The 23,253-nt window shown below is 40.0% G+C and overlaps 1 protein-coding gene across 1 annotated transcript in view; it reads left to right on the top strand.

Moving 5' to 3' along the window:
* Nucleotides 1-23,253, top strand: part of LOC133046424 (sperm flagellar protein 2-like) — a 189,072-nt gene that overhangs the window by 86,761 nt on the left and 79,058 nt on the right. The window contains exons 18-21 of the mRNA XM_061129237.1: nucleotides 1,239-1,412; nucleotides 6,231-6,305; nucleotides 16,591-16,739; nucleotides 23,049-23,176. Coding sequence (XP_060985220.1) covers nucleotides 1,239-1,412; nucleotides 6,231-6,305; nucleotides 16,591-16,739; nucleotides 23,049-23,176 — 526 coding nt within the window. The remainder of the gene's footprint in view (nucleotides 1-1,238; nucleotides 1,413-6,230; nucleotides 6,306-16,590; nucleotides 16,740-23,048; nucleotides 23,177-23,253) is intronic.

The following is a 23,253-nucleotide window of genomic DNA, read 5'->3' as shown; positions in this document are numbered from 1 at the left end:
GAGCGGTCTCCTCTGCCTGGAATGCACACTCCCTCAATCTCTTCAAGTCTTTGCTCAGTTGCCACCTTCTCAGTGGGTCTATCCTGCCAAGCACGCCATTGAAACAAACTGTGGAAGCTGCCCCACAGCACTCCTGACGCCCTTCCCTCTGCTCTATGCATTTTCTCTGGAGCACTTACCACCTTCCAGCTTCTCACGTGACTTACTTTATTCATGTTTATGGTTTGCAAGCTTCACAAGGCAGTGATTTTTCTCTTTTGTTTTCCTTTTGTATCTCTGGCAGCCACACCGGTGCCTAGCGTTGTTTGTATTACTATTATTATTATTTACAGTATTGCTATAGTTTTACCTATTGATGGTATTGGCACGCATGCATGCTCAGTCCCTTCAGTTGTGTCCAGCTCTTTGAGAACCTATGGACCATAGCTTACCAGGCTCCTCTGTCCGTGGGATTCTCCTGGCAAGAATACTGACTGGGTTGCCATGCCCTCCTCCAGGGGAGCTTCCTTACCCAGGGACTGAACCTGTGTCTTTTATGTCTCCTACATTGGCAGATGGGTTCTTTACCACCAGTGCCACCTGGGAAGCCCACAGTATTGGCATAGTTTTATCTTACTGTTGTAAGGCTTCCTTTCCTTCAGGGCACAACTGAGATTGAATAACTAGCTAGTGCATGAATGGATGAATTCTGTTAAGCCCTATTTGAGTACTGAGCACCATTCTAAATGCTTTATATGTATTTACCCCTAGAAGTTAGTGCCGCATGCATTTCTTTTCCCTTCTATGTCCTCCCGATCTCCACCTCTTCTGTCATATTGCTCTTCATCTTCTCTTTAGGCTTTTTTCACCTCGTTTATCCACTAGAAAATTTGATGTAATTCTTTACTTTCCTCTCCCAGTATATTAGCTAATTCTAGATTGTTAGTTTTATAGTTGGCATCCTCTCATCAAATCTTCTACCTGCTATAGATACACACACACACACACACACACACACACACACACACACACACATCATCACCATCTCCATCAGAGGCAGGGGTAATGGTATTTCTAACCAGACAGAGATGACTTCAGATGTCGGCTTTAAGGACTGGATAATTTAAAACATGAATTTAGCCTTAATTCAGAGAGTAATGAGAGCAATTTGATATTAAGTTAGGTTTACCTTAGTTCACGTGAAATAGTAGGTGTCTGGAGTTGCTAATAAAGATCCATTCTTATCATCCTGCTTGAAGTGAAAAAGAAATTAGAAGAAAAGGAAGCTGAGAGAAAAGAAGAAGTTTCCCTGACTGAGAAGACGTCCCCGCCTCCTCCTCCCCCTCCCCCTCCGGAACCGGAAAAAGAGAAGGACGTCCACCTTCCACAGGAGCGGTCCAAAACTCCCGCTGCAAAAGGAAAGCAAGCATCAGGTGACTGACAGAGTGATTGCTACCCCTGTCTACCAGTTTCTCATTTTCACTTAGAAAGGAATTGTAAACGATAGTACCAGTCCATTTATCTATCCGTAGATTCAGGCTTTCACCAGCGTCAGTCACGTGAAAGGAAGCTGTCTGCTCAGATGAAGTGGAGAGGCAGCAGTAACTGAGGGCACGCCTGTCCCAAAGCGCAAGCACCTGAGCGTGTGGGATCCCTCCGTGTGGGCAACCTCAGGCCCAGATCTACTGGGCGTGATTAGAATAAGGCCACGGACGAGAAAAGGGGAGGCACAGAGAGAACAACCATAAGGAGCGTAGAGCAGATCAGGGGCACAGACTTCTGTTTGCTGGAGCGGTAGAGCTGAGTTTATGAAGAGTGAGACCTCCTTACCAAAATGAGGACATAACCAGTTGCCCACAAGAATAAGGGAAAAAATCAACAGCATCCATTAGAGACTAGAATATATATGTAACTGTTATTCTTTTGTGCTATGCAATTCTAAAAGGCCAGAAACAAGCTCCTGACATCTCAGTAAACTTGTATCTTTATAACATATAGCATACATGGAGAGTTTATATAGAGACTATTTTTTAGCTTAAGTTCTTTCTGTATCCTTAACCACTATGGACCATGAAGTGGTAGAATATATAATGTCAAAAGGGAAATGCTCAACTGTTGAAATGTATGATACTGGGAGCATGACAGGATCGACTTAGTGCTGTGTATATGAAGCAAACGTGACTTTAGTTTCTGGTTTCGGCTTTGTAAGTGGTCAGCTGTGCGGTTACACAAGTCTACCTAGGTTTGCTTGTTATTGTGTCATGATTGCATTTTTAAAGGCTATAATCTTTCTTCTTCATGGAGGTCAGAGATGGGTCTGATTTTTCAAAATTAAGTTTGCTTATATTAAACAAATAAATTTGAAAACTTTAATAACATTTATTATGGTCTGCTGAAGATCATTATATTCCACAAAATGGGACTTAACTAAAGACAAAATACACAAAAATGTTTTTATCATATGAACAATAAAGCACAAAGCATTTAATTAAACATACATACTTTTTCCCTTTAAAAAGCAAAACAGAGGTCTGAAGGACTAATGGAAACCTTAAAAATGCTATTTAACTGGGAAAGACAATTTCCACAGAGGCTCAAGGGAGCCTGGCATTGTCCACCCAGGCCTCAAACCCAAGACCATGGCCTTCCCTCCCTTTCTTCACCTCAGCCTCATGACCAGGGGTATCTATGTACTGGAGTCATTCCCTGAAACCAATCTCTAGCAGTCTCCTAAGTTTCTGAAGTTTGCTTGTGAATTTAAAATTGTATAGTTGAATACTGTGCATTTGGAGGAATAATAAAGCTGTTGTTGCTTCAAAGAGTGGTTGTATCTGTCTCCTTCTTCCAGCAAGGGCAGGGCTACTGCCTGAGCTTTTAAAATGCACAGAAGGGTTCACCACCAGAGGCCTAATTACTGCCTTCCAACCGCAAGGCATCACTGTGAGATCTCAGTGCTCGTAGACACTGATGGGGCCACAGCACAGGGCACACTGCCGTTACAGCTCAGGGAAGGTGGGCTAAGTGGTTTTATGGAGGGAAGTTCCCAGTGGGTTTATTTATATTTATATTAAAAAATTTAGTGTTTTTCAGAAGAACACATTTTCAGAACTGAAAGCCAGAGGCTTCTGAACAAGCCCAAAGCGAACATCCAATTTCAATTTTCTTTAAAAGTTGAGAAGAAAAGAGAAATGATTTACTAAAAAAAAAAAAAACCAAGGTGGAAATGGGGTAAAGAAGGAAGCATTGTACACTTAAGTACTAAAGATCATTTTGCTCAAATACAGTTCTACAGTGGAAACAGAGACTATTTTTGTGGGGCTCCAAAATCACTGCAGATGGTGACTGCAGCCAAGAAATTAAAAGATACTTGCTCCTTGGAAGAAAAGCTATGACCAACCTAGACAGCATATTAAAAAGCAGAGACATTACTTTGCCAACAAAGGTCTGTCTAGTCAAAGCTATGGTTTTTGCAGTAGACATGTATGGATGTGAGAGTTGGACTATAAAGAAAGCTGAGTGCCTAAAAATTGATGCTTTTGAACTGTGGTGTTGGAGAAGACTCTTGAGAGTCCCTTGGACTTCAAAGAGATAGAACCAGTCCATCCTAAAGGAAATCAGTCCTGAATATTCATTGGAAGGACTGATGCTGAAGCTGAAACTCCAATACTTTGGCCGCTGACTCATTGGAAAAGACCTTCATGCTGGGAAAGATTGAAGGCAGGAGGAGAAGGGGATGATAGTGGATGAGATGGTTGGATGGCATCACCAACTCAGTGGACATGATTTTGAGTCAGTTCCAGGAGTTGGTGATGAACAGGAAAGCCTGGCGTGCTGCAGTCCATGGGGGGTCCCAAAGAATCGGACACGACTGAGCGACTGAACTGAACTGAACTGACAGCTTTACACTGTTTATGGGTTTGTTGACCTGAAATGAATAGAGTGTCAGATATTTCTCCAGTGAAGATGGGTTTATTCAGAATTAGCAGGGAATGATAATGCAGGGTCTGCAACTATGGCAAGCCCTATATAAGTCCTCGTATGACAAGGGAAGGAGAATGCTTCTATAGAGGGAAAAGGAAGTTGGAAGGTCTATAGTACCCCCATGAGTCCATGGCTTTTCATTGGCTGAATCCGTGTCAGGAAAGAAGAGGAGTCTTTTTTCCTCCTATTGGGTAATACTATCCTCTTAGGACCAAAGATCTCCCCCTTTTGGTTTCTCAACTCTGTTTAATTGCGATTTCTGTTTATTAATTTTTTACAGTTCTGCATTTTTTATCTTCTTCAAGTACCCTTGAGATTAAATTTTTAAAACTTCACAATTTTGCTCCATTAGAGAGTTTATTATCAAGTCCACTATCAAATGTCAGAATGTAATTTAAAACTAAAGTTCTGAGTGTGACAAAGCATGGTAGTGCTATCCATGCTGCTAAGAATATATTTGGAGATTTCAGAATACATTCTGGAAATAATTTTTTCAAACAGGCAGAATTCATGCTACTCCCAGCAGAAATTAGACTTGCTCACAATATTTTATAAGTTCAGCAGCTTAGGTGTCCCTATTTTCACCCCCTTTTCTGTTGCCTTCTGCTGAAGTTTAGAGCTAAAAAGTTGGTTACCCAGAGTATTGTTATTAAAGGTACTAAGAGGTTATCTAGACTTTTTTTATTAACCTTACCTCTAAAAAAAAAAAAAAAAACTAATTCATACCTTTGGATTTATTTATTTATGAATGAGTTGGTGTTTAACTATTAAGCTATTTGGATGTTTAAAAGTCCTTTTATAGAAACTAACAAAAGAGGTTGTCTTATTTCTATGGAATCTTTGTTTTTGGAGCTAAGATATTTAAACATAAGTGATATGTTATGCATTTACACATTCTTATAACTGTCACTTCTAAACACAGAGAATAGGTCAGACAAACTCTATCACAGACATTTAAATTGCCCCATATGTGCATCCTTACGACGAGGGGGAACAAACTGTAACCCAAGACAAATGGAGAAAGGTGACTGAACTTGTTTGGTGAATTATGTGGGATGTAGTGATTTTTTCAAAAACCAAATTATTATTTGGGAAATCTTATTGACCTCCAGGTCATCAGTTTCCCATTTCCCCCTTCCCAGCATGTCTTTTAATTAGATTCCAGGGAATCCAATGTATATATTCCCAAACCATCCTTTGTATTACAAGTTAATAGTCAAGGCACAATGGAATGTAAATGTCACAAGGCAACCAAGTATGGGGTCAAGAGAACTTCAAGAATGTGCCATATCAAAATAATGTGTTTATTTAACTCTCCTTCAAAGTGTTTTGGCATCATTCTTATTATAGATCCAGTCATCTTATTGTATAACCATCATTTCAGTGAACTATATCCAAATACTAATAGAGCCATCTGCTTCAAATGTACTTGTGACTAACTTTTAAAATTCTGTATGTATGTTGCATTAAAGAGTTTATAATCAAACTCACTGACAAACCTAGACAGTGTGTTAAAAAGCAAAGACATCACTTTGCTGACAAAGGTCTGTATGGTTAAGTCTATAGTCTTTCCAGTGGTCACGTACTGTTGTGAAAGGTGGACCATAAAGAAGGCAGAGCACCGAAGAATTGATGCTTTTGAACTGTGGTGCTGGACAAGACTGTTGAGAGTCCCTTGAACAGAAAGGAGATCAAATCAGTCAATCTTAAAGGAAATCAACCTTGAATACTCATTGGAAGGATTGATGCTGAAGTTGAAGCTCCAGTACTTTGGCCACTTGATGGGAAGAGCTGACTCATTGGAAAAGACCCTGATGCTGGGAAAGATTGAAGGCAGAAGGAGAAGCGGGTGACAGAGGATGAGATGGTTGGATGGCATCACCAACAGAATGGACATGAATTTGGACAAACTCTGGGAAATGGTGAGGGACAGGGAGGCCTGGCGTGCTGCAGTCCATGGGGTCAAAAATAGTCAGATGTGACTTAGCAACTGAACAACAACAAGCAAATTCACTACCAAATGCTAATGTTAAACTTAGGACTCAACTTCTCAGTGTCACAAAATAGAATAGTCCTATCAGGGTTGTCATTCAAGAATTTTCAATCCATAGTCCAACTTCTGATTAATTTTAACTCACAGTAAAGGTCTGAGCCATTTTAGGCAGTTCACAAATATAGCTGTTTTGAGAAATCACATTTGATTGCTTACAAATCATAACCCAGCTATCAAAAAAATCATAAATGATATTTATGTGTTAAATTTTGTTTAGAGCCCCCGCATGGTAATCGAGAACCTCTTCAGGAAGGAAAAGGGAAGAAAAGTGAAACTTCACTCAAAAGAAAAGGTACAGATTAAGATAAATATGATTAAATATAATTCTGCATTTTATAACTCTCAGTGAAAATAGTGATATTTATGTAGTAATGTATGTTGAGCCCTTCTTTCAGGCATTTGTCAATCATAAACCCTTGCCAAAGAAAACCTCAGTCTTTCTATAGCCTGGCTCTTACCAAATGTCCTGCTGAGGAAAGTGATGCTTGTGAGGAATAATTTAGAGGATATGCAAGAGTACTGGAGTGAGGCACCATTACCTTCTCTGATATCTAAGATACAGAATATTCAATCATAAATATTATAAGTGTTATCCTTAGGCTAAGTTATGCCATCAGAAAACTACATACTGAACCATATTTTCTTGGAAAGATTCCATGAAATTGCTTTCACTGATAAGTTCTTTGATATAAAGTCCTCAACACAGCAGCAGTGGAGATAGTTTCATTATACTACTAATAACCTGGTATTTCATTTTCTGAAGGGATAGAATGCCCATTACATCATTCAGTAGCCTCTGTGTAAAATCCTAGGTGGGAAATTTCATTCAGAAGAAAGGGACTGGAGAATTTTTCTTCCTCTACATGGCTAAATAATTAGTACCTCTAAATGATAGCACTGCCTTTTCCATATTGGCTGTCTAGAAATTCAGAACCAAATTAGCATCTAAGATTTTAGTTTCTAAGCAAGGACCTGTATCCTGGAGTCTGCTTTCTAATTCCTCTCCTTGCCTTGCCCTTCTAATTTAGGTTGTATTTTTCCTGATCTAGTTTCATTTATTTTCTATCTTAACTGTTTCTGTGAAATAAGGGGAATAAAATTTTGTAAATAATTGATAGTTGGCAGGAGAAATACCAGGCTCTTAAAAGCATATTAGTTACATTGTATGTTGAACCCACTGGGCTTCCCAGGTGACTCAGTAATAGAGAATCCTCCTGCCAACGCAGGAGATACAGGTTCGATCCCTGGATTGGGAAGATCCCGGGGAAAAGAAAACGGCAACCCACTCCAGTATTCTTGCCTGGGAAATCCCATGGACAAGAGAAGCCTGGTGGACTACAGTCCATGGGGTTGCAAAAGAGTCAATCATGACTTAATGACTAAACAACAATAGTGTTGAAGCTGCTACATATGTGCCTGCTCAGTCTTTTTTTTTTTTTTCCTTTATTTTTTATTAGTTGGAGGCTAATTACTTTACAACATTGTAGTGGTTTTTGCCAGTCTTTAAGTTGTGTCTGACTCTTTGAAACTCCATAGACTGTAACCCAACAGGCTTCTTTGTCCATGGAATTTCTCAGGCAAGACTACTGGAGTGAGTTACCATTTTCTTCTTCAGTTAATCTTCTCAGCCTAGGGATCGAATCTACATCTCCTGCATTGGCAGGTGAATTCTTTACCACTGAGCCACCAGGAAAGCCCTGGAGCTGATACAGCAACAAATTAAAGATTGAAATGCAGTTATGGATACATGCAGTTGACTTCTGTGGAGTACATGCTCAGGGGGTTGTCATGAAGTATGTGCCACTGCTTAATTTTTCATTACAGACTGCCAGTGCAATAGCAGCCCCAAAATGTGCAATGTTCACAGAATGATGGGCTTAAAAGGATCTCTATTTTGGCATTCGAAAATGCATATCCATGATTCTCAAAGAATCTCACCCTTTTCTGATTATATAACCTGATAGGTTTATGTAACTAGTCATTGTTGAGTTAACATTGGTAAGATTATAAATTTAGCTAGAGTTTTGGCTATAATTTATGATATGCTTTCTCTCACCTGTTTACAAATAGGAGAATAGTTTTCACTTTTACTTTACAAATCCCTTACTTTCTCATTGTGATCAGCAAAAGCAAATGAAAGATCTGCATAGAATCATCAAAAATAGAAAAGAAATATATTTATGCATTGTTGTGGTTTTTCAGTCACTCAGTCGTGTCCAGCTTTTTGTGATCCCAAGGACTGCAGCACACCAGGCTTCCCTGTCCTTCCCTATCTCCCAGGGTTTTCTCAAACTCATGCCCATTGAGTCAGTGATGCTATCTAACCATCTTATCCTCTGCCGTCCCCTTCTCTTCCTGCCCTCATTCTTTGCCAGCATCAGGGTCTTTTCCGAGTGGGCTCTTCACATCAAGTGGCCCAAGTATTGGGGCCTCAGCTTCAGCATCAGTCCTTCCAATGAGTATTCAGGGTCGATTTCCTTTAAGATTGACTGGTTTGATCTCCTTGCAGTCCAAGGGACTCTCAGGAGTCTTCTCCAGCACCACAGTTTGAAAGCATCAATCTTTAGGTCATCAGCCTTCCTGATGGTCCAACTCACATCCGTACATGACTACTGGAAAAGCCATGGCTTTGACTATACAGACCTTTGTCAACTGTCGGTGAAGTGATGTCTCTGCTCTTTAATATGCTGTCTTGGTTTGTCATAACTTTCCTTCCAAGGAGCAAGTCTTTTAATTTCATGACTGCAGTCACCATCCACAGTCACATCTTGGAGCCCAAGAAAATAAAATCTGTCACTGTTTCCACTTTTTTCCTTCTATTTGCCGTAAAGTGATAGGCCCAGATGCCAGTATCCTAGTTTTTTGAATGTTGAGTTTTAAGCTAGCTTTTTCATTCTCCTCTTTCTCCCTCATCAAAAGATACTTTAGCTCCTCTTCGCTTTCTGCCATTAGAGTGGTATCATCTGCATATCTGAAGTTGTTGATAATTCTCCTGACAATCTTGATTCTAGCTTGTAATTCATCCAGCCCAGCATTTCGCATGATGTACTCTGCATATAGGTTAAATAAGCAGGGTGACATTATACAACCTTGATATACTTCTTTCCCAATTTTGAATCAGTCCTTTGTTACATGTCTGGTTCTAACTGTTGCTTCTTGACCTGCATACAGGTTTCTCTGGAGACAGGTAAGGTGCACTGGTTTTCCCATCTCTTTAAGAATTGTCCACAGTTTGTTCTGATCCACACAGTCAAAGGCTTTAGTGTAGTCAATGAAGCAGTAGATGTTTTTCTGGAATTCCTTTGTTTTCTCTATGATCTAATGAACATTGTCAGTTGATCTCTGGTTCCTCTGCCTTTTCTAAACTCAGCTTGTACATCTGGAAGTTCTCTGTTCACATACTGCTAAAGCCTAACTTGAAGGATCTTGAGCATTACCTTGCTAGTGTGTGAGATGAGCACAACTATACGGTAGCTTGAACATTCTTTGACATTGCTCTTCTTTGGAATTAAAATGAAAACTTACCTTTTCCAGTCCTGTCCAAATCATCAAGTTAGACCTAATAATGCACATGCTTTGAGAGCATCTTTAGGTAAAAGTATACTCAAATGAACCATAAGCAAATACAACTTCACCCAGCAAAATATGTATTCATTTAAATCATGCAGTTAGCTCAGTTTAAGTAATTCAAGAACTCTTTTTTTCTTTTATTTTACCTGTCTGTTTCTATTTCCATAAACATAGTTTCTACTGTATTGAATAATATTTGAAATAGATGAACTCTTGATCAAGATTTAGAAGTCTTTCTTCCACGTAGAAGTACTGTTGTTTTGGCATGTATAATAGGATTTACTTCATTAAGAGAAGCCTTAGTAATTTTAATTCTTTATATTTGGAACTAATACCTTTGGGAGGTGAATACTATTAATTGGTTGTCTGTTTACTTCACAAGCTATTTGATACCAATTAATTATATGGAAAGCATGGGTTGAGGAGCCACCTCCTTTTTCCTTCCTTTAAACTTATCCTTGTTTCCTATTGTTGGCATCTTTGACTCATCTTTATTTTTCTCTGCGTATTAGATCAATCCCTACCCTTCTCCCTGCTAATCTTGACACTGAAATGCCATTTGCAATTGTATTTATGGTATTCTTAAAGAATTTATTATCTTCAACCATTTGTCATGGCCCTATTTTATTCCTTCATAACATAAGGACTTTTCTACTCTGTGATCTTACCTAGGCAGTATTACGTAAGGACTAATTGAAGAGTTTTCCTTAATCAACCAATTTCAGAAAAATGTTGTGTTACACCAAGTTAAAATATATTTACTCTCCACGGAGATAAATGTTGATATAGATGTGTATGTCCTATGATCATCTATCTCTAAGTCAGTGGGAGGCACACTATGTAATATCCCAAACATGTGACTGCAGAACTCTCTCAGAGGAGTATCCGCTGGGACTAAAAAGTGAAAGTGTTTGTTGCTCAGACATGTCTGCCTCTTTGAGACCCCATAGACTGTAGCCCACCAAGCTCCTTTGTCCAAAGGATTCTCCAGGCAAGAATACTGGAATGGGTTGCCATTTCCTTCTCCAGGGGATCGTCCCGACCCAGGGAATCGAACCTGGGTCTCCGGTATTGCAGGCAGATTCTTTACCATCTGAGCCACCAGGGAAGCCCCTGTTGGGACTAGAGTTCTATAAATAAATGCTTGGAAACCTCATCCTCTTTAGTTCTATCAGCCTGCCCATGTATTAGTATTGGGACTGTTCCAGTGCTAGCCTTCTGATTTAACTTATAGTTTAGGTGCTACCAAGTCACTTAGCCATAAATATTTTGTCAATGTTATAAACACTAATGACATTTCATTGTAAGGATATGGAAGAACAGAGGAAAAAAGATGAGAGTGAAATGGAATTGAAATTCCTAGATCATCTATATGCCAGGCACTATGCAAGATCATTTTTATGTATAATCTCCCTAAATCCTCATAACCACCTGTGAAGTAGCAATGATCATTTCCCACTTCAAAGATGAGGAAATTGAGAGTCAAAATAAATAAGGTAATATTCTGTTAGGAATGATTAATCTGAGAGAAGGGAAAGTCAGAGCCTCTTCACACTTTGGTGAATGCAATCTATACTCCATATTAACTCTCCACAGTGTTCTCAGAACTTCCTTGGATTTTGCCTTAACACCATCATCTAATTTAAATGAATTAAATAATATTATCTATACTCTATTATCTAGCCTTTCAATTAATTGATTTCTCAGACTGTAACTTTTAATAGATTTTTCACCACAAGCAGAAAAATTAAATTGTAACAATTATAATGCAATGTAAATAGAATAGTCTTAAAATCAATTTATGAGCCAAGTAAATAGTATTAAAAGGACAACTCTAAAACTTGCAGATTTCTAAATATCAGCCTAAAGAACACTTTTGAACATGAATTACATCAATAGACACTAAAGGCAATCAAATATGATAGTCAAATGTATGAACCCTGGAGTCAGCCTGCCTGGACTGAGATTCTGGCTCTGCCTGTTTACCATCTAAATGGTATCCAGGTGACTAAGGGCAGACAACTTAACCTTAGCCTGTTTCAATTCCCTTGTGTGTAAAATGAGGTTGTAAAAATACTTCCCTGTGGCTATTGCAGGGAATAAGTAAATATACAAAACAACAGGATCCTGCTCAGAGTCGTGGGACTAAATAAAAGTGGGATATAATTATTGATTCCAGATCAGGTTATTAAAGACTGTGGGCAGAAAGGCAAATCCTTTGCAAAGTTGACTTAAGGAATTCCCAGTGTTTATCACTGATTATAATTATACTAAAATCAGATCCTTTCTGTTCAGTTCAGTCGCTCAGTTGGGTACAACTCTTTGCAACCTCATGAATAGCAGCACACCAGGCCTCCCTGTCCATCACCAATCAGGAGCTTACTCAAACTCATGTCCATCGAGTCGGTGATGCCATCCAGCCATCTCATCCTCTCTCGTCCCCTTCTCCTCCTGCCCCCAACCCCTCCCAGCATCAGGGTCTTTTCCAGTGAGTCAACTCTTCGCATGAGGTGGCCAAAGTATTAGAGTTTCAGCTTCAGCATCAGTCCTTCCAATGAACACCCAGGACTGATCTCCTTTAGGATGGACTGGTTGGATCTCCTTGCAGTCCAAGGAATTCTCAAGAGTCTTCTCCAACACCACAGTTCAAAAGCATCAATTTTTCGGCACTCAGCCCTCTTCACAGTCTAACTCTCACATCCATACATGACCACTGGAAAAAACCATAGCCTTGACTAGACAGACCTTTGTTGGCAAAGTAATGTCTCTGCTTTTTAACATGCTAATATGCTATCTAGGTTGGTCATAACTTTCCTTCCAAGGAGTAAGCGTCTTTTAATTTCATGGCTGCATTCACCATCTGCAGTGATTTTGGAGCCCAAAACTATAAAGTCTGACACTGTTTCCACTGTTTCCCCATCTATTTCCCATGAAGTGATGGGACCAGATGCCTATAAGTGATCCCAAATAACCAGTCCTCATCACTTTATAGTAGTCTACATTCCACACCTCCAGCTCCACACAATATGCCAGCAAATCTGGAAAACTCAGCAGTGGCCACAGGACCAGTGGTCAGTTTTCATTACAATCCCAAAGAAAGGCAATGCCAAAGAATGTTTGAACTACCACACAGTTGCACTCATCTCACACGCTAGTAAAGTAATGCTGAAAATTCCCCAAGCCAGGATTCAACAGTATGTGAACTGTGAACTTCCAGATGTTCAAGCTGGATTTAGAAAAGGCAGAGGAACCAGAGATCAAATTGCCAACATCCGCTGGATCATCAAAAAAGCAAGAGAGTTCCAGAAAAACATCTATTTCTGCTTTATTGACTATGCCAAAACCTTTGACTGTGTGGATCACAATAAACTGTGGAAAATTCTGAAAGAGATGGGAATACCAGACCACCTGACCTGCCTCCTGAGAAATCTATATGCAGGTCAAGAAGCAACAGTTAGAACTGGACCTGGAACAACACACTAGTTCCAAATCGGGAAGGAGTATGTCAAGGCTGTATATTGTCACCCTGTTTATTTAACTCATATGCAGAGTACATCATGAGAAATGCTGGGCTGGATGAAGCACAAAGTGGAATCGAGATTGCCAGGAGAATTATCAATAACCTCAGATATGCAGATGACACCACCCTTATGGCAGAAAGCAAAGAACTAAAGAGCCTCTTAATGAAAGTGAAAGAGGAGAATGAAAAAGTTGGCTTAAAGCTCAACATTTAGAAAACTAAGATCATGGCATCTGGTCCCATCACTTCATGGAAAATAGATGGGGAAACAATGGAAACAGTGAGAGACTTTATTTTGGGAGGGGGGAGGTCCAAAATCACTGCACATGGTAACTACGGCCATGAAATTAAAAGATGCTTGCTGCTTGGAAGAACAGCTATAACCAACCTAGACAGCCTATTAAAAAGCAGAGATATTACTTTGCAGACAAAGGTCCATCTAGCCAAGGCTATGGTTTTTCCAGTAGTCATGTGTGGATGTGAGAGTTGGACTATAAAGAAAGCTGAGCGCCAAAGAATTGACGCTTTTGAACTGTGGTGTTGGAGAAGACTCTTGAGAGTCCCTTGGACTGCAAGGAGATCCAACCAGTCCATCCTAAAGGAAATCAGCCCTGAATATTCATTGGAAGGACTGATGCTAAAGCTGAAACTCCAATACTTTGGCCACCTCATGTAAAGAGTTGACTCATTGGAAAAGACCCTGATGCTGGGAAAGATTGAAGGCAGGAGGAGAAGGGGACGACAGAGGATGAGATGGTTGGATGACATCACCAGTGCAATGGACATGAATTTGAGTAATCTCCGGGAGCTGATGATGGACAGGGAAGCCTGGTGTGCTACATTCCATGGGATCTCAAGGAGTCAGACATGACTGAGTGGCTAAACTGAACTGAACTGAGCTCCACACAGAGTAACAACATGAATTCTAGGACAACAAGGAGAGAAAACTCTTCCGAAATAGCTTCTCAGTAAGTGATTTAGAGAAGAAGCTGGTTCATGTTCCATATCTGGATCCTTACCTATCACTGACACCCTTCTCTTCCTGGCCACGTTGCTTCAGAGCTAAAATTTTCATTTATCCAAGGCATCCTGAGTCTCCACTTCAGTTGCCAATGTTTGCAGCCCAGGCAACTATTAGCACTATCTGTTAACAACGAAATGTTTTCTTGCTGAAGCAAAACAATAAGGAAGCTGTCACTGTTAACCAATCTTCTAGTTTCTACCCAGTGAGGTTCTTAATTAAATCAGATTCTACTAGGGCATGTTTTAAGACTGAAAGGTAATAAAAATGCCTTTCTTTAAAAAAAAAAAATCAGACTTTTTACATCTTATCCTCCTTCCTACAATCTTAACTCATTGAATAGTGCCAACTTAATGTGAAAGTGTGCCAGTTTTTTCAGATTCCTTTCTTCAGTTGATCAAGTGTTTTTCTTACCTTTCCTGAGCTCCTAGTATGTTACTATCATTGCTCAAATCTGTTGCTCTGCTGTTTCAACTTTGACTATTTATTTACAGATAAAATCATTAAATAAATCCCATGTTCACATTATAAAATTTTGTTTTTCTTTTATACCTCATTTTATCTACTTGTTCTCACTCCATGGGCTTCTGCATGATACAATTAGATTCTAATAACTGGACTAAAAACTGCTAAAATCTACCTTTCCCATGTGCTAAGAACAGATTACGCTTCAAACTTTTCGTGCAAGAAGAATGGCTACCCTCAGGACTAATAATTCAACTTCCAATGAAAGCAAACATCTTAGAAATAGAAACCTTCACATGGTCACATGAGTAATACTTTAAAAGGACTGCCTTTTGTAAATTTGAGATGTTGATAGATTTTGTTCAAATGTGATATCTATTTTCACTCACTATGCCAATAGATACATTTTAATTCATTCACATCTTTTCCTCTTAGCATTTTGATTGTTTAAAACAATTAGATAAAATCTAAATAAGATCAAAGCACAGTGGTTCAAAAATACTTCCTAGCTTTCTTAGTTTTCACTGAATGATCATGATATGTAAGAAAAGAAGAAAAAGAAACTCATTCCAATCTCATAGTTACAAAGTTATCCTTAGAAATTCTCCTTAGAGAAATTCATCTTAAAGTAGTGATAGTGTTATCACATATTTTACCAGAAACTCAGGTCAGAGAATAAAAAAATTATCATTAGGAAAAATGTCTCAAATTATGAGCATTTTTGGTTATTACCTGAATAAAGATGTTCTTAAATTTTTCTAATTTAAAATAAAATCTAGATACAACTTTAAACTTGTAGATAGCCGTACCGTTTTTAGCACTGAACTGTCCACAGTACATAATTGATAATTTCTTGTCTACTTATAATCCATATATTTTTAACTCGTATAAAAATGGAAGATGTATTTACTTTCCTAAACAGCACATCATTAAATAATATTCACTAAAGAAATAGATTTTGAGGAAAGAAAGTGCTGCAAATTCTATAGGCATCTATAAACTGCGTCTAAAATCTTAACAACGAATCTGAAAGTAAGTTAAATTTAAACTGAATGAATTCCTAAATTATAACTTTGATCCTTTAAGGAAATATAGGTGCTTTCTGAGTTAAGGTAGTTTCTTCAGTCACAAGATCTTTCAGACCACATGGGTACCACTTCATTGGCCTGAAATCCCCCTTGATGTTCTCAGATAGTGCATGCTCTTTCTGGATTCTGAGCTAAAATGAGGCCTCTCTTTCTGCTCCTCCAACCTCCTTTTCTTCCTCCTTCTCTTCCTTCCCCTCTCTTTCCCTTCTCACTCTTACTCTCCCCTCCCCTCCCCTCTCCCCACCACTTTATGCCTTAATTCAGCCAGGCTTTTGGCACAGGGGTTGCCTCATCCATACAACCTGACTGTAGTAAGAAATATAGTTTCCCTGATTAGAAACCCTCTGTCTGATCCAGGGAATATGGAACTATTCAAGAGCTACAATACCCCTTCTTCTCCCCTCCATCTCTCACTGACTCCGGCTGACTCACAATAGCATCCTTTCTCCCGGCAGTTTCTCCTGGGTTTCAGTAAACACCAAGAGCACTGCTCCTGTTGTGACTATCCTCTTTCTTTTTCAAGTTGATAGTTCAATTTGCCAGTTTTTTGCAATAGTAAATTGCACTTTTCTCTGGAGTCTAAACTTTGTAAAAAAAAAAACCATGTGTTCATTGTGGAAGCAAGGACAGAGATGAAAATGAAATATCAAGTTGCTTTCCATAGCTAACTGGACAAGAGAAGTATAGTATTGCTTAAAATAAGTAAATAACGTCCTGTTGGTATCATTGGTACAATTAGGGGCTATAGAGAATGAGATTTTTTTTTTTTTTTACTTGATAAGGCTGCCCAAAGTTGCTTAAAGAGTAGTTAATGAATTGCCTGAAGCTCATAGCAATCATAAGTTTAATCCTCCATCAGAATTTGTCCCCATCCGTATCCTTGTAATGGCATGATTTTTTATGCATATTGAAGGTTCTCCTAGAGGAAAATCGCTAGGAGGGAAGATTCCACTCAAGAAATCACCTGCCGAGTCTACGGATGTTTCACCGGTCCCAGTAGCGCCAGCCCCATCGAAGCCTGGATCAGAGGAGTGGGTGTATGTAAATGAACCAATTCCTGAGGTATGGCAGTTTAGACTCAAATTAGTAGAATCTCTTCTTTCTCCTCTTTACAGTAAGATTCACATCATTATTTGCACCATCCAAAAGGCCTTTCTTGGCTGATAATATATGTATTTATCAAAAAGCAGAGATGACTGTTTGAGGATACTCAGTGAACCACATTCCATATTTTTCTCTGCACCCTTGAGTTTCTGAGTCATGCTTTGAGCGGCTGGTGAGTGACGCAATCAGGAGAGTAAATGGTCTCCGTGAGGACCAATTTTCTCCCCAAGGACGAGCAGAGATGCAATTTTCTGGAAGGACAGCTTCCCCAGAACACAGACGCAGCAAATTACAGCCCTCCAACCCAGCTCTCATGCCCACATCATAATGCTTTCATATGAAGTTTATCCCCTGAATTTTTAGAAATAGAAGGAAAATTTTGAAGCTAACTCAACTCATAAGTGAGTAGGGAGCTGCCTGGCCTGACCTCCTTAATAAATGGGTACCCTAGTGTCTGGCACAGAGAAGGCATCCCACTCCAGTACTCTTGCCTGGAAAATCCCATGGACGGAAGAGCCTGGTAGGCTGTGGTCCATGGGGTCGCTAAGAGTCAGACACGACTGAGCGACTTCACTTTCACTTTTCACTTTCATGCATTGGAGAAGGAAATGGCAACCCACTCCAGTGTTCTTGCCTGGAGAATCCCAGGGACGAGGGAGCCTGGTGGGCTGCCGTCCAGGGGGTGGCACAGAGTCGGACACGACTGAAGCGACTTAGCAGTAGCAGTGTCCAGCAAAGGGATGTCCAGCTGAGCCCTGGAGCTTCATTCGGTTCTTCATTCTCTGACAACTGCAAAGCCCAGTTGTCACCTTGGCAAACTGGGCTGCTTTTTAAATGATTATTACTAATTTTTACTGGAGTATAGTTGCTATGCCATGCTATATTAGTTTCTGCTGTACAGCAAAGTGAATCAGCTGTGTGTTTACATATACCCCCTCTTTTTGGGGATTTCCTTCCCATTTAGGTCACCACAGAACACTGAGTAGATGGTCTGCTTTAATAGATAAGTCATCTTGGGAAAATCACACAGAATGACCTTTCAAGACTTTTTGAAAGCCTTAGTCCCTGTCTTCTTAATTTCAGTCCTCCATGGTTTTCAACTCTTGTGAACTCTCAGCCCTGACAATCTGTGCCAGACACTTGAGACCCAGTCATGAGTTGTGTTATTATTGAGCATTCCTAGGGAAATGTCTTCTTTATCTCCCCAATTAAATAATAAACCCTTTGGAGGAGGGTAGAAGGATGTGAAATAATTCACTGCATTCAATACAGAGTCAAATACAGTGACGACTGTGTTAGAGATTCTTCATAGAGCTCTGAAGAGTTAATTAATTAGCCTTGATGGGGAGATTAGAACAGGAAATATTAGAAGATAAAAACTTTATATGATATCAATATAGATGTGTATAATTCACTCAGCCAAATAGTAGCTACTTTGAAAACTAAATATATTCAAAAACTGTCATAGAAGCAGTATACAGAAGTGGTTGATGGGAAGGAGATAAGATTAAAATATTATTGGGCAGGAGTTGGACAGTGAGAGACAAAAATAGTGAAATCTAATCCTTAACTCCAAACCTTGATGCCCTTGAGAGAAATAAATTCATAGAGGACAAGAGGGAACTAAAAGACAGGAGTACAAAATAAACATTTATACTGAGATAAGACGCAAGCTTCCCTTGTATTAGATCTTCTAGTCAGGGTCTTGGCAGAAAGCAGATGATAATTTAAAGACAACTGAACAAAAGCTGATTTATATATATATATGTAAGTGCTATGTCACTTCAATCATATCTGACTTTTTAATGACCTTATGGGTTACAGCCCGCCAGGCTCCTCTGTCCATGGAATTTTCCAAACAAGAATACTGGAGTGGCTTGCCATGCCCTACTCCAGGGGATCTTCCTGACCCAAGGATCAAACCCTCATCACCTGCACCACAGGTGGATTTTTTACCCATTGAGCCACTGGAAAGCCTGTATATATGTTTGTGTATATATGTGTGTGTGTGTGTGTATGAAAGAAAAAGTGAAAGTGAAAGTCATGTCTGACTCTTTGCAACCCCATGGACTATACAGTCCATGGAATTCTGCAGGCCAGAATACTGGAGTGGGTAGCCATTCCCTTCTCCAGGGGATCTTCCCAACCTAGGGATTAAACCCAGGTCTCCCACATTTCAGGCGAATTCTTTACTAGCTGAGCCACCAGGGAAGCCCAAGTATTCTGGAGTGGGAACCCTGTCCCTTCTTCAGGGGATCTTCCTGACCCAGGAATCAAACTGGGGTTTCCTGCATTGCAGGTGGATTCTTTACCATCTGAGCTACCAGGGAAGCTATGTGTGTGTGTGTGTGTGTGTGTGTGTGTGAGTGTGTGTGTGTGTATTCAATAAATAAGGAAATCTACAAGGGTTAGATTGTTATCCCCAGTTAGATTGTTATCCTGGGCCTGAGAAGGTGAGGCCTGGGAATGCAGGTGAAGACCTCAAGAAGACCTGTGCACAGAGAGAACCACCTGCCAGGGGCTGTGGCCTTCCCAGAGGATGCAGCCCCTGCAGCGACCAGCAGGGAGGAGCAGGGAAATACTTGACCAGGACTCATGTCCTTCCTGTTTTCATAGTCTCTGCCTGGGAGGAGGAAGGCAAGGGAGTTTCCTGAAGTAATTTACGTGAGTCGGCCTCCCAGGGCACCAAGCAGGGCGAAGCGTGAAGGATGCGGAGTCAGTCTGTAGGGATGATGGAAGGATACACAGCCCAGACCTCCAGTTACCTAAGTGAAACCAGGGACAGTACTCCTTCTGCTGTGACCGGAAGTAGCCTAGAACCTGGAAACAAAGCAGGCCACGTGCTCTCCTCTACTCCTCTTCCACTCTAAGCTTCTCACAGGTGAGCGGCAGGGCGTACCTGCATACAGAGAGGAAAGACAGATGCCCAGTTAAAAAATTTGAGTTTTAGATAATCAATGAAATAGATATATATGTGCATAATCAATTATACATACATACATACATACATATATATATATATATGTTCATCCTATACTTTATCAGGTAAACCTAGTTCCAAGCCTTCCAGGGACCCCAGATGTACTTCGATAGGCATGTGGAAAGACACAGAGACAGAAAGTTGTTGCTTCCACATCTGGTTCTTGCAGGTGGAGGCAGCAACCAAGTTCGAGGGGAACCTGGGTCCTTCCCCCTTTGCCAGCCACAAGGAAGGTGCAGAGAAAACAAAGGAGGTGGTGGAGTGAGGGGTCTTTGCTTTCTAGCTTCTCAAGCTTGGAGGATACTTGCCTTGGCTACCCAATTTCCTATTATGCTTCAGTCAATGAAGAGAAGACTATTTAATTGGAAAGGATAGGTCTTAGCATCTAGTCACGGCACATAACCTCAAGTCCCTAGACCCAGAAAAATCACATCCCAGAGAATTAAAGAAACTACAGATAGACATTATCAATAACTCACAGAAATCACAGAAGATACAGTATAATCTGGAAGATCAGATGTGGGCAAAGGCCTAAATATTGAAGGTGGATGAGATTTAATAGCATGTCTTCCCACATTGCAGGCAGATTCTTTATCATCTGAGCCACAAGGAAAGCCCAAGACCAGTGATCCAGAGATTAATCCTTGACAAAATGTAAAAGAAAATTATTAAACACATGCTTTCTGAACACTTATAACATACAAAATAATCACACAAAGCTCAGATAGGTTCATTAAGCCTGAGTCCTGCTGAACTGGCCCTTTCCTTTTCTCTGATAGCAAGGTTGGGTTGGTGGGTCAGGGAAGGACCATAAACATAGTATATTTTGATTTCAAAATAGTATTTGACAATTTCTTATGAAGTTTTTGTAGATAAATGAGAGCAGTGAGCAGGATATTCAACAAGGTCCATTCCTGGGTGGTAACTCTCCAAGTACTGAGTGTTAATGTCTTGAAGTCACTAGGAGGGAGTTTTGGTGTATGCATGCATGAGTACATGCTCAGTCATGTCCAACTCTTTTGTGACCCTATGGACTATAGCCTGCCAGGCTCCTCTGTCCATGGGACTTTCCAGGCAAGAATACTGGAGTGGGATGCCATTTCTTCCTTCAGGGGATCTTCCCGACCCAGAGATAGAACCCACATCTCCTGTATCTGTAGGTGGATTCTTTACCACTGAGTCACCTGGGAATTCTGAGGTTTAGTAGTGGACTTATGTAAAATGGTCTTAAGCACCACTCTGGATACCATATCTTTTAAGAGAGATTATTTTTAAAAAGTGGAAACCAGAAGGGAATCTATGTAGGTGAAAGGTATTAAAATGATATGAGAGAAGCATTGAAAGAACTGTAAATGTTTAATTTAGATAAATGAAATACTAAAGTATGGTTGAACATAGAATCATACATGGAGGGAGAGATAAATCAGAAGTTTGAGTTGAACACACACACACTATTATATATAAGATAGATAACCATAAAAGGCCTACTGTATAGCACAGGGAACTCTACTCAATATTCTGTGATAACCTATTTGAAAAAAGAATCTAAAACAGAATGAAGATACGTATATGTATAACTGAATCACTTTGCTGTACATGTGAAACTAACACAACATTGTAAATCAACTATACCCCAATAAAATATTGAAAGTGTTAGTCGCTCAATCATGTCTGACTCTGCGACTCCATGGACTGTACCCCTCCAGGCTTCTCTGCCCATGGGATTCTCCAGGCAAGAATACTGGAGTGGGTAGCCATTCCCTTCTCCAGGGGATCTTCCTGACCGAGGAGTTGAACCCTGGTCTCCTGCATTACATGCAGATTCTTTGCCGCCTGAGCCACCAGGAAAGCCCCAATAGAATATTAATAAAATTAACTTAAATAGAACTAGATGGAGCCATCCAGTCTCCTAAAAATTTAACTGATGATAAATTGGGTTTAATTGAGTCTACTTACACCAATATCAGTGTTTGTTGAGCACCTGTTATTTGCAAATGTTCTATCAGATGCCAGGAATACAAAAATAAGCAAGTTTCATCCTGAATGACTGCCTACATCTCCTCTCTCACATCTTCAAATATTTAACAGGCTGTCACAGGGAAGACAGTATGAATGTAGCCTGTCCTCTGAAAGGCACAGCTAGGGCTTATAAGTAGAAACTACAGGAAGGCGAATAACACAGAAAGAACTTTCCACTAACACAAGTTGTGTGACTCTGGATGGGAGTTGCTTTGAAATCAATGAGGTCCACAGGAAGATTGGATAATCTATCCCTGGATCTCTTTTCATTTCTCAGTTGGAGAGGAAATTAGCCCAAATGACCTCCAAGGTCCCTATGTGTGTGTTCCCTGACTAATAAATGCACAGCCAATAAGGGAATAACTACTACAGAAAGTTTGTACTAAATATAATAAATATCTTCAATTTTATTTCTTGTTTCATTATCTCTTGGTTTTGATGGTTAATTTGCATCATTAAAAATAACATAAAAGAAACTTTCTAAGTTTCATGGTACACTTTACAGCAAATGTGAAACCTCAAGGGGGAATTCAGAGAAATAACTCATCAATCACTGTGACATGAGCCCTTAGGTGTTCTCCAGCCTAGGCAAGATAAGATGTCTGTGATCATTCAATTCATTCATTCAATAAATATTTCTTGAGCACCTAACATGGCCCAGATGCTGTGCTAATTATAGGAAAAACTGTTCAGTGGTGAATAAGATAACCATTCTTCCTGGTTTTATGAGATTGCTGTTCTAGAGGTGAATATAGGCAAATAACATAAGCAGTTACAACTAATGCCATCAGTGCTCTAAAGGGAGAAGTACAGGGTGCTCAAGTGGGACACCCGAACTTCAGAGGATGAAGGATGACCCTATGCACTTGTGGGTTCAGGGAAGGATTTCTGGAAACAAACATGTCTGAGCTGAGATACAAAGAATGGTTTGAAATAGGAATTAGCTGGGGGAGGAGCCAGAAGTTGCACAAAGATGCTTTAAGTAGCCACAGTTGCATCTTTTTAAAAAATATTTATTTATTTGGCTGTGCTTGCTCTCATTTGCTGCATGCTGGATCTTTTAGTTACCATATGTGAAATCTAGTTCCCTGACCAGGGATCGAACCCAGGCCCCCTGCACTGGGAGTGTGGCGTCATAGCCTCTGGATCACCAGGGACGTCCCAGCGCAGTTGCATCTTGATCTCCCACTTAGTAGGGCCCTTTGACTCGATTATGCAGAAGCATTTTCCCTTTGAAATTATGATTTTTATGCTTTGTCATTTAACAGGAAATACCATCATTTTTAGTACCATACTGGAAACTGATAGAAAGTTCCTATATAAATTCCATCAAAACAGTACTCAGGCAGCTGAGAGAAGGCCAGCATACCGTATTTGCTTACTTATATGATATTAGGTAAGTAAAGTTCCCACAGTTCCAGCCATGTAGTTTACAGTGAGGACATGTAAGCTCTGTCTCATTCTGCCAATGCC

This window comes from Dama dama, chromosome 25 (assembly GCF_033118175.1).
Source record: "Dama dama isolate Ldn47 chromosome 25, ASM3311817v1, whole genome shotgun sequence".
Taxonomy (NCBI): Eukaryota; Metazoa; Chordata; class Mammalia; order Artiodactyla; family Cervidae; genus Dama; species Dama dama.
The sequence above is the reverse complement of the archived record's forward strand: the minus strand, read 5'-3'. Positions and strand labels throughout refer to the sequence as shown.